The following is an 18,110-nucleotide window of genomic DNA, read 5'->3' as shown; positions in this document are numbered from 1 at the left end:
CGCGCATTTAAAATAAATAAACAAACAAACAAACAAGCCATGAGCTGGAGGTAAATCTGCGGACCTTCGGTCCAATTTTGATGGAATTACCACTGACAGAATTACCGCCACCACCACTTGTAGTCCAGGAGTTATACCGCCGGACCAAGTTGCGGTAATGGTAATTCCGTTGGGCGGTATTCCGGTGGATTTAATGCGTAATGAGGCTCCAATACCTCTTTTGTTTTGCATTAGTCACCATGAGTGGGATGGGCATGCCCAGACTTGGGTCCCATGTCTGCTGGGCCTAAAGACCCAAGCTACTCTTCACTGATTATGCCCCAATGAGGCTGAAACATGTCTGCTGGTGCTAGTAGGGATGTGATCAAGCAGCCCGGGTTGGACTACCCCTGTTAGGGTGCATTGATGCCTGATTTGCATATGGTCTTTCCCCTTTCTGTAAGGTCCTGGCAGGCTGAAGAATGATGGTCTGGAACTTTCCCCAGAGCTATGCCAGAGGTTAGGATTAATTCCAAACTTTCCAACCCCTTTTGCAAACTGTGCCAGAGAAATTCATTTTCCACACGCAAACTGGATGCAAACAAGAGAACCCCAAAATGATTCTGAGCGACCAAAATACATGTTTGCAGTGGGTCATGATTTATTGTGCAAGTGATTTGTGTGTGTGCGGGGGGGGCTGTTGGTGATGTGTGGGCAATGCGTTCATGTGTTTGGCGGCAGGGACTGCATCATGGCAGTTATTGACTGTGAGAATGTTGACTTATTGTGTTTGTGAAACAACATCCAATATCCTTTAGTGGGAATTCTGGAATAGACTGTGGCTGCAGCACAGTGAACGTGATTCACAGTGACCATACTGGTATAGATTGTGGTTGCAGCACAGTGCATGCTATTCACAGTGGCCATTCTGGCATAGATTGTGGCGGCAGCACAGTGAATGTAATTCACAGTGGCCATACTGGCATAGATTGTGGCTGCAGCACAGTGAATGTGATTCACAGTGGCCATACTGGCATAGAATGTGGCTGCAGCACAGTGAATGTGATTCACAGAGGCCATACTGGAATAGATTGTGGCTGCAGGACAGTGAATGTGATTCACAGTGGCCATACTGGCATAGATTATGGCTTCAGCACAGGGAATGTGACTCACACTGGTCATACTGGCATAGATTGTGGCTGCAGCACAGTGAATGTGATTCACAGTGGCCATACTGGCATAGATTATGGCTTCAGCACAGTGAATGTGATTCACACTGGCCATACTGGCATAGATTGTGGCTGCAGCACAGTAAATCTGATTCACAGTGGCCATACTGGCATAGACTGCGTCCCCAGGCATCATGAGAGAGATGTTCAAAAGCTCCAGTGTACTGCTGGATTTTTCCATGTGCCACACTAGAGAAACTATTGTAAATTGTTTTTGCTTTGTAACCCCAGTTTTCTCAAAGACATTTCATTTATGAGAATAGTGTATGTACATGTCAAAACAACTGATCTTGGCATAAAATACCCTTCTCTAAATAGTCACATTATAGAGATGATAACTGCATATTGTAATGTTCTCCCTTACCTGTTCAAGAAACTCTTCACATCCTAGAAGGAAAGAGAGAAAAAAAACACTTGTAATTCTTGCATAGCTTCAGTTTGCTGCAGGAGGGAGGCTCTGAATTGGGCATGATATTAGCTGGGCTCTTTATGAAGTAGCAGGCCTGTGCTCTCACGGTTTACAAAGGTAGGTGTGGAAACACATTTCTCTAACTTTTTCATGTTGTTGTTGTGCTTGTGTTGATGGTAAATGCATAGTGCTCTATAAGAGACTGACTCAGTGCATAGTTCAGTTGCATGTATATATGTGTGAAAACATCTGCACTAGAGGTGAAGGGAGTACTTCTGCGCAGCTCCTTTAGAGATGTTCTGTGGCTATAGACGAACTGCTGGACTGGGCCTCAGACTACTTCACTAAGGTTCCATGGGCTATTCATTTGTTGTGTTATATTTTCCAAAGTTGACCAGGTCCTTGTAACTGTCCTGAAGAAGTCTGTCTGTTAAAAGCCCTAACCTTCTCCATCTGTCAACCATGACTAAGATCTCCTCTTTAGCCCTATCACACGCTCCTATATCACTAGGTAATCAGAGCCAAAGCGCTGCAGTCTATATGATCGTAGGCTCTTCCCTATGCGTAACATACTCCAAGTTATTTCCATCAAACCTATAAAGATTTGCACACAGGAACCAGGTACTTCCGACCTTCACCCATCCACAATACAGGTTACCCCTATATCTTACAAAGCCATGTAAGGCAAAGCCACCAAAAGTGGCAGAATGGTACAATCCAAGAACACTTACATTACCCTGCATTACATACTGCGCCGTACATAGGAATACTTTAGGCAACAGAGCTATCCCCTAAATCGCATAAACCGCACGTTATGTGGTCATGCTTTAGACAACAGAGCTATCCCCCTAAAATGCACATCATGCATCATACATACTTTAGATTTAGATAGCAGAGCCATTCTCCTAAATTGCAAATACTTTATCTTACAAGTTCAAGCTTTAGACTGTGGGCTATCCTTTAAATGCTAAGTCTTGCACCAGACATGGTAAAGCTCTACACAGCAGAGCACAAAACCTTATAAGGAACTTTGGCAGAAATCCTTTAGCTGGCAACGGGCCAGAGAAAATGCAAACTTGAGATTATACTGTAATCAGACTGTCCATCCTATCCCAGACCTGATCCTCCTTTCTTACACTGCCAGAATGCTCTTCGCCTTCCTGCAGACACCTCGGCTTAGGTGGTGCATTTTAAAAATCCACACCAGGCTGTCAATCTTTTCTCCTCGTTTCGTGTAGAACCCCTGCAGGGCTGCAGCATCACTCCGATATTGAAGTCTTGGTGAGTTGTGGCTACTGGAAGTGGGGAATTTTATTTTGGCCTGTTGCTGTGTGCCCTTTGTGAGAAGAGGTTAGGGCTCGTGGGAGACAGCAGGGTAGACTTCTGGAAGAAACAAGAAGGGATTCTGTCCCTTGCCTTGGATGCCTGAGAAATGCTTTTCCTTACCCTGACAGGCAACGGTCCAAATAGGCCACTAAGCACAACACCTGAGCGGGGTAAAGAGTAAGGTAGGAGGCATCTCTCATCCTGCCACCCGACATACTAAGGAAAGTGAAATCAGTGCCTGTGGTCCAGGATTTGAAGCAGCCCTTTATCTGGTCCAAATATTCTTGCCTCCCATAACCCCCAGCATGTAGGTTTTGTAATGACTCTAGCTTCCAGACGGACCCTTTCCCTCATCTACCAATTTAAGGGTGCGATATTTGTTGCACATGGTGGTGCAATGTATCTATTTGAGACAGAGAAAGAGACAGGAAGAACCAGAGCCAGCGAGAGAACAAGAGATGGATTGACAGTGGCCATGTGAGATAGTGAAAAGGGACCTGTCTGCACGAGGCCTGCGGTGCGAGTCAGCTTTGCAGGTTGATTAGTCTCGTACGGCACGCGTCCCCCTTTCCCTGACTAAAAGACTCCCCTCTAAGATCTCCTTTACGCTGCACACACAAACCCCCATGGAGCGGCTAGCCATCAGCACATGAACACTAATCAAACCACGACTAAGCTCTCCTTCTTAGCACTATCACAATCTCTTACATCAGCTGCTAACAATCCCCAAAGCGTTGCAGTTTATCGGATCTTGGGCTCTTCCCAAACATACTGTGAACTTTTCTGTCAAACTGAGGCACTGGGTAACCATGACCAGCGCTCACCAACATCACACTTTTTCTATCTGTCACTCCCACTAATGACTCCCTCCCTTTTCCTTAAAGAGCCTTGCGCAACGAGGCTACCAAAAATAGCATAAAGAAAAGGTTACTCACCATAGCGATTAATGTACTCCTTTATTTTTTTATTTTATTTATTTAGCTAATTTGCATATAGCACCAGACGCCCACAGGCCTCCGCGTGAACAAGAAAACACCAAACAAAACAAACAGGACAAAGCAAAAAAAATCTAATCTGGGAACAATCAACAATCAGAAACATCAGCAGTAATCTTAACCCTGGACCTAATACGTCAATCAGTCAAGCTGAAGCGTCAGCCAGAGCTAAAAAGGTGAGTCTTCTGGGCTCCTTTAAACTGGGGTAGCTGCAGGATTGTCCTGATGCCAACGGGTAAGGAGTTCCGGGCAATTGGCGCCACAGTATCAAACATTGTGCCACCGTATTTCTCAAGCTTAGAACATGGTTGATAAAGTTTGATGGCATCATTTGAGCGCCAGGTCCTTCTGATCAGAGCTGCCTGAAGTCGGGTAGAGAGATAAGGCAAAGACTTCCCAGTCCTCCATTTGTGAGCTAAGATTAGAATGTTATGCGAGATCCGGTGCCTAACAGGATGCCAGTGAAGTGCCTTCCTAGAAGGGGTGATGTGCTCTCTTTTTTTGTAAGCCATAAATTGCCCTAATGGCACCGTTCTGAATGGTTTGGAGCTTCTGAATGTGGAGACACCAGCAAGGAGACAATTACAATATTCAAGTCTTGAATTAACGAGGGCGCAGACAAGACCAGACATGTATTTTTCAGAACGATATGGCCAGATAGATAGCCCATAGTCCCCTTTCCTTCAATGGCATCCCTGCATAGGGATGGCCCAATCAGTATGGAGGAAAGGAGACAGGACAAAGGAGCAGGGCGTTATGCAAGAGTGCTGGCACTACATTGATTCCGCTTGGCTCCATGACATGGCACCCTTCATAAAAACATACTGAAGTGATGCCTCTGCTCAGCTAGAAACAGGGAGTGATTAACCCTCTATCTGCCAGTAACTGCAGCCCAAATAAGGAAAATGTGCAGGCAGCAACAAAACACACATGCTACTACTAACGCCAATTTAAACAGTGCTGTGTGTATAAAATACGAGGAATGTCCAACAATGCTGAGCAAAATTAGCAGTCTTTAGCAAACACAGTGACACTTAACATACAAATTGCCTACCCTTGCAAGGGGAATGCACACAGTAATAGAGGTGGGATATATACCACAGATAGGTTAACTCTGCACTGCAGGAAGGATGACAAATATATTAAAGAAAAAGGGAAACACAAAATGAAAATGATTCCTTTAAAATGCCTTGGTAAGAAGGGAAAAGGGCAATTAACCACTCTCTAGGGCCCATGGAAAAGCCAATGCCTGAGAAAGGGTGCATAGTCCTCAAGTTCACTGCCTTCGTTTTTTAAGCAGGCTCAACAGCATCACGCAGGCTTCTTGGCGCATCTCTGTGCAGCAGAAGCAGATACGGTCAACTTCTCCTTGATGAAATGATGAGCAACAGCAGTGCCAGGGGTGATGCCTTTGGAATGTAAAAGGGAAATGGCTGTCTGGCACAAGAGCCTTACAACTGATCCAGCCATCATCTGCAATTCCCAGGTGTGAGAAACCTGAAGTTGTTTCATCCGCTAGCCAACAAGGATCTGTCATCCAGGTGGCCAGTACACGGCTATCGCTATTGGATCCAGTTCCTGGGGGTGGACAAGTGCGGGAGGATCACCTGGATGAGGGGTCTTCGGGAGTGGAGGTGGGATACCGAAGGGTGAGACGTGGTATCCCCTTCCTTATGACACCTTTTCCCCATCCTACCAGGTAGGATATCTAGAAACTTTCTCACGGACAGTTCATTGTGCGCGACAACAGCCTAACACCAGAGCCATATACCTGACATTTCCCAACACAAGGGTTAGGCAGAGTCAGGCAACTACTGATAACTGCACACACCCGACTTCCATCACACTTCCCCACACGGATAAAAGGCGGAGCACAAAAGCACACTCTGAGCAAGGCCAAACACACAAGTAAGCAGCTATACTGCGATGGCATTTTAAACCGAGGAGAAAGGCGGCGAGACCAGAGAGGATGACAAGGAGAGAATTACCCTTGCCCTTTTCAAGAAAGGATTGCGACTTTCAAGAAGCCTCAAGGAAAAACAACATAAGACCCGGAATTACAGCTGACGAACGGTGTAGCGTATTTCAAAGGTACACAGGGCCCTCCCGCATTGATAGCCAAGGTGGGGAGAAGCGATTGCCAACATGGTACAGTCCTTGACTCCGACAGCAGAGCAACGCCAACAAGTTCAGCAGAGCCGGTGAGTCGGGAGAAACTGATAGCAGATCGGACAGTGTTATGTACAAGGTTGCAAGTGGCAACATTGTATGAACAAAGAATTTGTGTGCGATTGAACTTTATGAAACCAAAATAGGTACCTGATACAAAGTGGTCCGACGCCACGTGGGTGCTCACTGGAAGGTCTCTGTTTGGTACCCCCAGAGCACGTGAAAGATTATTGAATGATGAAATTGAAGTGGTCCTGCGGAGGGTTAAGTTGAATCCTGTGCACATTCGAAAGTCTTCGATTGCCTACAAACTGAATTTGGTCTGAGCCCGGCTGAGGGAGACTCATTCTCTAAAAGGGGATCTGAGCCCAGAAGAGGGGGAGCCGGGGTGAACAGTAAAACTCACCCGCAAAGATATTGTTGTGGCAAATGTGAACCTGACTGAGGGATGCCTAAAAATTAAAGTTGGTCTGAACCCGTCTGAGGGAGGCTATTGGTGAAAGAAGGATTGGAGCCTGGCTGAGGGGGATCCAGGGTGAAGAGTAAAATCGCCCAACATGAATATTGAGGAATTAACTTTTCTTTGTTGTTTATTATACGTCAGGTCCTCTGAGGCAAGAGACTTTGCACAAAAGAGACTTGCGCACAGAAGGCCCTGATGTTGCTGAGGAGAACTGTGACCTCGTGCCAAAGAAGTCCAGGAGTGTTCTGTGCTCAAGTGACCCACCTTGTCCCATGCTAAAACCATGCAGAAGGGAGGCCAACATCCTAAACATCCTGACTTATCATTTTGTTAACACTTATTTCTTTTTGTGAATATTTACCACACTATTTTGTAGCATAGCAGTAAGGATTGGCAATAGTTTTTTTTTAGTACAGGTCCTTCTTATTTGACTAGACTCCACTAGGACTGTGTTATGATTATTTGATGGTCGTAGCTTGCTCCCATTGTAGATTTAGTTTTAGATAGGCGCTTTTCACACTCCTGATAAAATTTCAACAAACACCCTTGAACTGTGATCACCTGTGTCTGTCTTACTTTGATACCAGGGGCCTCATTACGAGTCCGGCGGTAACCGAGCTGGAAAAACCGGCAGGTTACCGCCGGACTAGTATTATGATTCCACCTCCGTAGTTCCCGGAATTACCGGAGGCGGAATTCTGTAAGTCCCCATTCCCGTGGAGTCCCGTAGGACTCCATGGGAGTGGGGAAGTGGAAACACCGGGCCCATGTTGTAATGGTGCCAGTGTTTCCATGTCCACCTGCAGGCGGGTGGTGTTAAACCCGCCAGGTCAGACCTGGCGGGAGTGACACCTCCCGCCTGCAGAACTCGAGATCTGCCGGTCCGGAAATAACAGTGGTGGCAGATTTACCACCACCGTTCTTTCCGGACCGGCTGACTCGATGTCTTCCTTACACAGGACAGCTAAGTATATAAAGGTACCTTTGGGAAGACTATCACCCTCCGGGTTGTTGGATGCCCTGGTTAAAGTGTCCTTAGATGCAGTCAGGCTTCAGTATTTTTCAGCTTGTGGTCTCTCTGTTTCTCTGAGATGTGTTGGGAGGAAGGGTCTTGCTCCCGCCTTTGCCTATGTTGATCAGTAATGATCAAGGGCGTTGAATGGATATTCCTTGGATCAGACTTCTTTGAATGCTTTATCTCCAACATGTCGGGACCCCTGAGGAACAAAGGTTTCTCTCTGTAAGGAACTACCGTCCTTTTGACAGACCACCCCCTGCATGCAGGGTCTTATTGTAGAATTCTTGGACTTGGATACCAGGAGTGAGTGTAACTCGAATACGCCAATGGAAGTTAACATGAGGTTGCAGCAGCTGAAGTAAAGCCACATAGTTGCAAGGTGAATTTTGCCCGTAGCAGATTGTAGTAAGGAATATCAAACTTTCCCTGACTCAATGGTATGGTAATGATGGGCTTATAGGTGTCAATAGACAGCTGAAGGATCTTATCCTGTCTCCCTACTGTGTATGGGCTCCTTAAAGGAAGCTTCCCATCAAATAGCCAATGGTAAGTTGGGCATAAAGTTGAGTCTGTTTGTACTAGAACCAAATCCTTTGACGAATACCTGATTTCTATGAATACATGTCTACCACCCAGTTGCTGCTCTGCCAGCTATGACAGTGTACATGAACACCCGGCAGGCTGCACGTTTAAAATAAACCCGATTCTGCATAGTATGGTTTTGGATTTATCAATCAATTAAATGAATACACTTTCATTGAGTAGTAGCTTTGGTGAGGGGCGAGGTGGGGGAACCAGGACCTGGTGACAGAGTTTCAAGAGCCTGATAGGGCAAGCATCACAAGGTGGCCACATTTCTTGTCTTGTGTCTATGAGGCTCGCTCAATACAGATGTGTGCTGCTTCTGGGTGTTGTGACTTGTGGCACTCAAGCCTTGTTGGCTAGTCTTCCCCTCAAACCCATCAGTAGCTGCACCACTGTCGGCCAGGAATGCCAAACATTTGTTCTTTCCACTGCACATTCTGGCTATGTATCCTGAGGTTATTTGTCCCTTGCCAGGGAGTCCTTTCGGTCAGCAAAGGGAGTCTGACTGCTGCATCAGCAGCAATCTCTTTGGACTTCTAATTTCCATGACGCCTACTCAATTGTGTTCTACTTTTGAATATTCTTTGTGTTTGTGTACACACTTGCTCTTTGGGGTCAGACTTCACCACTTCCTGCATAAGCAGAGCATGTTCCACTATAGTGATGGTTCCATCCAACGTAGGGCTGTTCCCGAGCAACAGTATTTCCTGTAACTTGTGGTCCCTGCAATGGAGAATGAACTGGTCTAGAATTAGTTGTTCCCCAACATCCCCAGAAATGCATGTGCTGGCCAGTACTCTCAGCGATGTCTCAAAGGTATGGATGGATTCATTCGATGCTTGCAGGCGTGAGTGGAAGTTATAATATTTCAACACCACATTAACCTTTGTGCTGATTCTGCGTTGAGCTCGCAGTTGATCCTCCCGCAATGTTTTGATGCATGCTGAGCTGTTCTGCTGCAGTGGACAGTCTATAGCCTTCTGCTCTTAATGAACTAAAATGCGGTGTGATCAAGCCATTGCTTTGAGAGAATTGTTAAAGGTGATGCACCACTGGGTCTATAGAATGAACGGCACACCTGGTATAGGCAAGGAACATGGTGGAGAAGCATGCTTCGCATTATGTGGCTTGGTGCTGTGAAATGTGCTTGCCTCTAGTGGACAATGTGGTGGCAATAATCCATCTGTGAGCTGCAGAATGAGACAATTGCTTTATTATAAAGTGGACCCATGCATAGGGGTGAGGCCAGTAATGAGATAGGTGGGCGGCAGGCTAGAGGAAGAGACCCTGGGATCATAGAGTGTTGCGGGAGTGAGCTCAGACCTCACTACCACTGAGATTTAGAAAAGTCTATTGTTGTTAACATTGAACACAGAGTACCTTTGGTAAACTCTGCCATGAAGCTCAAACATGCATGTGTGCCCTATAATCTTGCACCTTATTAGTTTAGTTGCGGTTTAGTAGGCGAAGGGCAATTAAGGGAAGGGATTGAGCAGGCGAGATTAGAGTGGATACTATGGCACGGTTTAAAACTGCATGGAAGCCATTACACTTTATGAGAGAAATGGCTCAGCAGGAACCGCCCTAAGAGCATGTTTCAGATATCTTAAGATAAAGGCACTTCCCTGGCCCCGAGTGTTACTAAGAATTGCAGGCTCTCCTAGGGTACAAGCCATGTTTACAGGAAGTAGAGTATTTTTAGTATCATAAAGTGTCTCTCACCTTTAGCAGCTGGACTGAAGACAAGTGTCGCTTCTTCTCTATTTCAATCATCAATTTATTTAGAGCTGCAGACTCGTCAGACAATCTGGTGACCGCTTCATTTAACTTCTGCAAAATGTTCTGCTCTTCGGTCTGAAGCTTGCTGAGAAGGCTGCGTTTCTCTTCCTCCAGAAACCGGTGAAGCTCCTCAAATTCACCCTCAATCCTACGCCGCTCGCTTTGAGTTGTGATCTTGGAAAAACAGAACAGTTAGCTTAGAAACAGTCAGAATCCTTGACCTTGCATTTTACATTACAAAACCTATCTATGAAGCAGGTCAAATAAACCTGCTGACGATTATCTCTTATGCAGAAATGCTATGGATCATGTTTGTATAGAACATTCACAAACCTACCCTTTGCATGCCAAAAACAAATATTCATTCTGATGAAATGATTAACAATCAAACCTCGTTTATCTATTCATAAAAAAATCATTTTACCTCTTGTATGCCTTTATTGGTGTCCCTTAAAATAAATATGACTGATCCTCAAAGCGAGATGTGTGGAGAAGATTGCAACTTGATTGCAAGAATTCCATGAGCCTCTAGGCCCCTCCAAATTATAACAGCAAACACTGCCCCAAGTGTTGTATTCGTGTAACCCACACTGTACTTAAGCTTGGCTGCCAGGCAGAGTCTGTGTCCGTGCATTGAAACAGTGCATGACACCAAAATGGGGCACTGCTGGCACCTAAAGTGTTACATTTTGAGGGTTGTGGAAAGGTACAGGCTGAGGATTGCATCATCTTCATACACTCGAATGACAAAACTGTGGTGAAGGTCTTGCAGTTGTAGGGGGCCAACTAGTTGCCCTGTGCTATGGCTTGTACACAGAGAGTACAAAAAAAGTGAACCCTGTTAGAGAAAATTAGTTGAATGCTTCCAGTGAGCTGTAGATAAAGAGGTCCCAGGTGCAGAATGGTCCTGATGCTATTCTGTGGGCTAGGGGTTGGGGAATAACTCTGCATGACCCCAGTGAGGGACACTGCTGGGATGAAATTGCCTGGAAGTGGACCCACAAAATATAATGACGTCTAAGAAACAATATCCAAGGAAAGGACCTTCCTGACATGTACAAGCCTCTCATGAGAGACACTGTGGGCAGATGACATGGTCTGGCTGGTTTTGGAATCCATGGACCAGAGTGCCAAATGTTATGGGTGACAACTGTTCCCTAGACGGCCTCGAAATGAACAAGCACGCACAAGATCTACAGTACAGCGATTTCTAAAGCCTTCAATGGCTCTGCCGAAAGATAACATGACTTTCCCCAATAAGGATCACTAATGTACAGTTGATAACATGAATCCAAACTCTCCCAAACAAGGGTCAGAGGGGTTCTAACAATGCTTGTAAGAGAACCGACACATTTACTCTGAATCCTCCCTTGCTGAAGGCTCATCCAAAAGAGGGTTGTATATTGCTTTCCTTCTTATAAGAGGAGCCAGAAGCTTCTAAAAGAGGTCTCAGATATATGAAATGGCTCAATGTGTTCACTGCATCCCTGTATTTCCACCATGCAATCATATTTTGCTAATTCCTTCCATAATCTATTCAATAAAAAATAGAGCGATAGCACACATACAAAAGGAAGATATGAAAAATAAACTAGGACTCACTCCACGTAAAAAATGTGTAGTGTAGGCATACATTTTATTCAGTGAAAGGATTGAGCATTATCTAGTGTATCGTCACATAGGCCACTAGGTCCAAGACCATGCACTGTTGGTTCAATATGATTATTCAGAGTTTATGTACAAGTAAGGGCCAACTAAAGTGAAACAGGGAGCTCCAACAAATAACATTAACAGTGTTTAGGATGTTTTTCTTCAAATGCTGGTCTCTCCGGCCGGATGCAGGCAGTCAGGCGCCAGACTTCTGGAGCCAATGTCCAAGTCTTTAGAGTTCGCTGGAAGTTGCCCTACCTCTCCGTTGCCTGGTATTATGGACTCTCTGGGTTCCCAAAACCTCTTCCTGTGATTGAGCAGGATGCAGGCTTTCCAGGGTCCTGCGGTCCTTGACTAACTCTGGCACCAGGTCTTGAGAGCAGATGGTTCATCGGTCGTAGCCAGCACAGAGAGCTAAAGAGGAGTGCCTAAGCTAAGCAGAGCAGTCTTGAACCTCTTCTACTTCACCTTTCTAAACTTCTCATAACCTCCTAGACTCCATTTCGTTTCTCCTCACAAAGTCTGGTCTTACACCACTTTCTCCACTGAAGCCGTCCTTCTGACCTGTCACTCCTTCTCTGTTGTTCACACCTCTTCATTCAACTTCTTCCTTCCCATCAGCTCGTCCCATAAAGTCTCTACTTCAACTACCGCTTCCACTTTCTATCCCCTCATCTCCTGAGGATGCTGCCTCCTTTGTCACACATTCACACTTTTTCTGATGGGATCACTTTCTGTATTATCGTCACCTCTTTCTGACCACTCGACTCCTGATGTTACTACCTCATTTGCTACCACCACCACCTCCTCTTCCCTCTCATCTCTCACCACCTCCTCTTACACACCCCTGAAGCCACCTCGCAAGTGACCTCCACTACTCCAGCCTCCTCTTCTTCCACTTATTTCTAGTCTCCAGCCTTCTCCAAACTCGAGCCTCCTGTGCCTTCAACCCACACTGCCAGACCTGGCTCCTTGGCCTATATGGGGAGATCACCCCTCCCCCTGGTAGGTAGGTACTCTGGTTGATGGCATAAATATGTGTTCGTAGGCTAGGGTGGCTCTCTGGTTCCGCTCCATATGATCACATGAAGTGAAGGTGGCTGGATTAAGCCTATGGCAACCCTGGTGGCCATGTTGGATTTCAAGTGTGGATCGGCAGAGATTGCCGTGGGTGGAAGGAACAAGACTGTGTGTGGTTTTTGTGCAGATAAGCACAGTTTAGGTGGTTTAGGATTTTTGTGTTCCCCAAAGGGTTCAGGGCTATGTGGCAAGTTTGCAAACTATGCAAGCCAGTCGATGGTAAATCCTGAAGGCAAATGTACGATTTAAAGCAAGCTCTTATTACTCCACTACACACTTTGTAACCCTGACACCTGTGGTATTGTCCTTCTTGAAGCAGCATCATTTTCTCATTTCATGGAAATTAACTTTCAAATACATAATTAACCTCAGGAAAACAAGGTCATGTCCCAAACATCTCTTCAGTTGTCATCATTAGAAGTGTGACGAATCGCAGATATTTGCCCCTTCTCCCAAAGGGGTCTGCCCCTGTGAGGCTAGGGAGGTGATTGGAGGTGAATGAAAATAATGAATAATCCAGAGAGGGCAGAGAGTTACTGTATGAAGTTGTAACCTTGTCCCAGTATGCAGCACAAGTTATCAAATAAGCAACAAAGTCAACCAAGAAGTGAAAAGCCTAGAAGAGGGGCTGAATTCACACAGTTGTTGTAAAATCAGTAAAAGAGACACTACAAGACTGATAACTTATGATAATGAGAGTTTAGAAAATGGTGAAGCAAATCCACAACCAAGTAGTCCTGGGGAGGAGGCCTGGGAGGAAACTACCAGTAACAATCGGAGTATCAAGACATGCTATAGTGGAAGACATCCTAAAAAGGGGGCCACAGAAAGTACGAGACAGAAAGGTATTCTTGAGGAGCTACAAGAATTGATTGCAGAGACTATGTGTTCCACCGAGAGGAGTTATAAATCAAGAGTCTATTGAATGAACTGGGGAGGCCAGGAGAAGACAAATCATTCCTTTGGTCTATTTAAGTTAAGATTAGTGGCACGACCAGATAGGGTAGTTTGGATGGAGCACATTGTCTTTTGGACTTCATGACAATGGATGAACATCTTTAGTTTATCTACAAAGGTAGGTTATTCCTTTTAGTGATAAGGAACGTTAGATCTTCTACATATAATTTACATTAAAAGAATCGAACCATGTCTTTTGAGTGTCCGACTTCGGACCCGCCACAGAAGCATCTCTAGAACCTGCAAAACATCAACAGTTTTATTCTACAAACAATTAAGAACACATCTGATTAGCAAATATATGTAATACACTCCCGGAAGAATAGCAAAAATTATCAGGATCCCAGAGATTTTGGTGGCTCCTAGCAAAGCAACAGGATTGGTTAGCCAGGACCAAAGGGACCATCTTGCATATTTATTCCCTCTATCTACTGTAGCCACTTACTTTCTAAGGTGAGTGACTATGTGAGTAAGGTTGTCTTCATAGTTGGCAAATTTACGACAATCTGATCCCACTAGAGCACAAACATCTGCTTTGGAAGCCAGGATAGTGTATAAAGCAATTGGTTGCTTCAGCACAATAGTATACAGTGCTACTTGCTCATGAGTTATCAGCAAAAGAGAAACTACGGTGTCATTTGCCACTCTCTCCAGCAGCAGGGATAATTTAAGGACATTATCATAGTTTAGTTTGATGCCTATTCCAGGCATTTAATAACCACTGCCTTTAACAAAGGTTTCCCAACCAGATTTGATCATCTGTCTGAGGGGTTGGAAGTTTGGGAAATAGTCTAATGGCAGGCAATACATATCCAATGTAACAACTTCCACCCCAATCCATAGGTCACCATAGGCTGAGACTCCACAGACAAAGTAGGTTCCATGGCAGGTGGCATAACCAGATTTCAGAAAAGAAAATACTTTATCAAAATAGAAAGAAACATTGTTTATGATATCACTAGTACTGGTGGATAGAGAGTATTTGCATCTGCTCATATCCATAAACAGGGACCCATGATTAGTGTAACAGAGAAGGCCTATGGGAGGAGAAGATAGCAGCAGGTTTCTTCTGAAGCTCATCAAGAAGAGGGACACTCAGGAATCCTGAAAAAACTATCTGTGAATAATGACCAGAACAAGGTTTGGGGCAATTAGATCTGGAAACTAGTCTCACATCACTGCAGATGTCTACCCAATGAAAAGGAAGGGGTGCCAGAAGGAAGCCTGAGACTACACATTGTGTATAGGCGCATTATAAATACCCAATACACAAATATGGCATGCAGTAGATTGGCACAGATCTAGCAGTTCCACACATTCTGAATGCAAACAGATTGCTTTGAATCCATGGATGAGCATTAGGGTCCTATGATTCAAGACACGTAGTGTTCGTTGCCTGCTCTAACAGTTAGGACGCATCAGCATCAGAAAACATGAAAGATTGATCTTGTTGGAAGAGTTAATGATACACTTTGAAGAGAAAGGTTCTTGATACAGAATACCAGATTCAGATGAAAAGTTTGTTCTGTTTTCACAGGTTTGTTGAAAAAGGAGGGTGTTGACTGTGGAGCTGGTAGATTTGGGCACTCAGACATCCAATGCTCAAACTGTTTACAATTATTACACTGATTGTTGTACACATTTGACATCTGTGTATCTTCAGCTCCTCCTTGACTCACATTTACAGAGATACCTCTAGCTCTGCCCTTTCCTCTTACCCCAAAAGTCGGGTCTTGCGTGGTGCCCCACCCTACATTGCGATGGTTGCAGTTGCTGGATTTATAAACAATTCATCTTGCACCAGTAATTTTTTGGGAATCTCTGGCATTGCATGCAAAATGCTGCAAAGCCAATAATACCTCAGTCAAAGTATTGCCTTCTCAGTAAATGAGAAAGTCCTCAGTTTCTTCAGCAATCTTGCACTGCAGCCCCATTACAAATACAGGAACCACGGTTTGAGTGCAGTCGTTGCTGCATTGGGGATCCTCAAGCACTGGTCAAAACATTGTTTCAGTCCAAGTGCTTGAATAAATATATGTTTTTTAAAACATTGTTTCAGCCTCACGAGATAACCGATTAGGTTATCCCCTTTACTTTGTTTACAAGCAATAATCCTGGTCCAATCCTAGGTTATCCCCTTTACTTTGTTTACAAGCAATAATCCTGGTCCAATCCTAGGTTATCCCCTTTACTTTGTTTACAAGCAGTAATCCTGGTCCAATCCTAGGTTATCCCCTTTACTTTGTTTACAAGCAATAATCCTGGTCCAATCCTAGGTTATCCCCTTTACTTTGTTTACAAGCAATAATCCTGGTCCAATCCTAGGTTATCCCCTTTACTTTGTTTACAAGCAATAATCCTGGTCCAATCATAGGTTATCCCCTTTACTTTGTTTACAAGCAATAATCCTGGTCCAATCCATTTTTTTTTGGTTCTTGCAGTAGTCATATCAGGAGGAATGGAAGCTCTTCACAATTGATTGAGATCAGCACAAGTAGGGTTCTAACATTCAATGATTTGGCAATATGCCCCAAGACTGTGGGCCATTACTGCATAAGATAATGCTCCTGGGGCCCATAGTTACCTTATGCCGTAATGGCCCGCAGTCGAGGGGCATATTGCCATTAGTACCCCGGCCTGTTAGACCGGGGTAATAATGTTTTTTTCCCCCGGCTGCGAGAGCCGTTGAGTTTCGCACCTGGAAAGAAAAAGTTTTAAAAGTTTTAAAAATGCCAGCTGCGGACAGAAAACATAGTCTGTTTTCTCTTTCCGTGGCGGCCATAGTAAGCAAAGAAAATGGCTGCCATGGAAGGGGAGAAGGTGACTATGTGTAGTCCCTTCTCCCCTTCCATGGCAGCCATTGAAGTATTTTGAAAAAAAGTGAACAAAGAAAAATGGCCACCAGGGAACAGGGAGAAGGGACTATATGTATTCCCTTCTCCCTGTCCATGACGGCCAGTCGCAGGAAGAGCTCCGGGCCGCGCGGAGCTCCGAGCAATCTGGGGCAGGTAAGGCCCGGGCGAGGGCCAATGAGCTTGCGTTTCTACCAGCTCATTGACCCTCACTGGGTACTAAGAATTTGTAACTCTTCTTGAAACTTGTTACAGGTTTTTGAAAATATGTGCACAAGATTCAATAGATCAGTATTGCTCCACACTGTGTGTACGGTTTACTATTGTATTACCGGCCGCAGGAAACAGGCTCAAAGGGTACGATGCAGCATCAGCAGACAGGGATAAACTGGGGAATCCTTCAAGGGTTGTAGATCAGATGGATTAGATGCAGACGACGAAGCACCAAAATAACAGAAAATAGGTCATGTAGGCCAAGTATCATACAGTGCATTAATAGCTGAAAGTGATTGTAATGGGATGTAGAGCCTCCCAGTGATAATCTATGAGTGGATTGACTAAATGCCCAACGTTCAATCTGGGCTCTGAAATTGAATCTGCCCACCGGTAAAGATGGCGAAGCAGATGCATCTGCTCAGGGTAGAACTGGCACTTGATCAGGGACAGGGTTAAATATAGCGAGATTATTGGACTCTAAAACATCTTCTGGAGTTTTTCGTTGGGGGTAGCCCTGGAAGTACTGGTTAGCATCTGCTCAAACCTTTTCCATTTTAGGGATTCCTAAATTTGCTTGCTCTGCTTTCAGTTAATTTAACTGCTCTTTGAGTTTCCTCAGGGCATCTTTCAGAGCTCTGGTTTTGGATTCAGAATGCCTTTTAGTTGCCTCAGTGAACCAGTTGAAGATGGAATCCCACTGCTTTTGGTGAACCTTTGATCCCAGAGTTTCTAGAATTCCTCAACAAACAAGTCAACTGCTTTGTGACGTCACCAAGTGCAAACCAGGGCCATTTATCCGGAAATGTACAATTCTTGTGCAAACAATGTGTGTACATAAAAGGCAAATACTTCCCTTTGGCTTGTAAGGAAGTCTATGCTGCTCTTTGCAATTCCCCATGACATAGCGCTGAGACAATACTAAACCGGACACGGCTCACAAATATTGCTCATTAACCAGCCCCCATGCAACAGAGTCAAAACGCAGTTTGCACCTAGAATTACCACCATCCACTCAGAAAACCCATGCAGCAGCATTGACACATGGGTAATCCCACCATTAACCCCACTACCGGTCAAGAGACACAGTAGGGAAGAAGACAAGGGCTACGCACACACTCACGCACACACACATGCACAAGGGCGAAGATAGTGAAGCCTACCCAGATCCCATTGCTAGGAAAGAAAGAAGAGAAATGTAGAACTAGAAGGAGGGCTACTGGAGTGTCTCCGGTACATCCTGCGGAGTACACAAGAACTGAGGGCACTCAGGAAAACAATGAACGTCTTCAAAGTCGCACTTGCCAAGCATTGGGTCTACGGCTGCAATTGGGTTTGTCATGGATGGTCAGACAGAAAACAAACTCTTTCACACTGCCATCTTTCGGCAACCGTACATTATACTC

The 18,110-nt window shown here is 44.9% G+C and overlaps 1 protein-coding gene across 1 annotated transcript in view; it reads right to left on the bottom strand.

Moving 5' to 3' along the window:
* The window catches only part of LOC138580136 (E3 ubiquitin-protein ligase TRIM11-like), a 188,886-nt gene that overhangs the window by 61,056 nt on the left and 109,720 nt on the right, over positions 1-18,110 (bottom strand). Inside the window, exons 3-4 of the mRNA XM_069650447.1 lie at positions 9,896-10,126; positions 1,573-1,595 (exon numbers count right to left, since the gene is read on the bottom strand). Coding sequence (XP_069506548.1) covers positions 1,573-1,595; positions 9,896-10,126 — 254 coding nt within the window. The remainder of the gene's footprint in view (positions 1-1,572; positions 1,596-9,895; positions 10,127-18,110) is intronic.

Source organism: Ambystoma mexicanum, chromosome 3p, assembly GCF_040938575.1.
Source record: "Ambystoma mexicanum isolate Mex_15411 chromosome 3p, UKY_AmexF1_1, whole genome shotgun sequence".
In the NCBI taxonomy this organism is placed as follows: domain Eukaryota; kingdom Metazoa; phylum Chordata; class Amphibia; order Caudata; family Ambystomatidae; genus Ambystoma; species Ambystoma mexicanum.
Note: the sequence above shows the minus strand (reverse complement) of the source record. Positions and strands in the feature narration are given on the sequence as shown.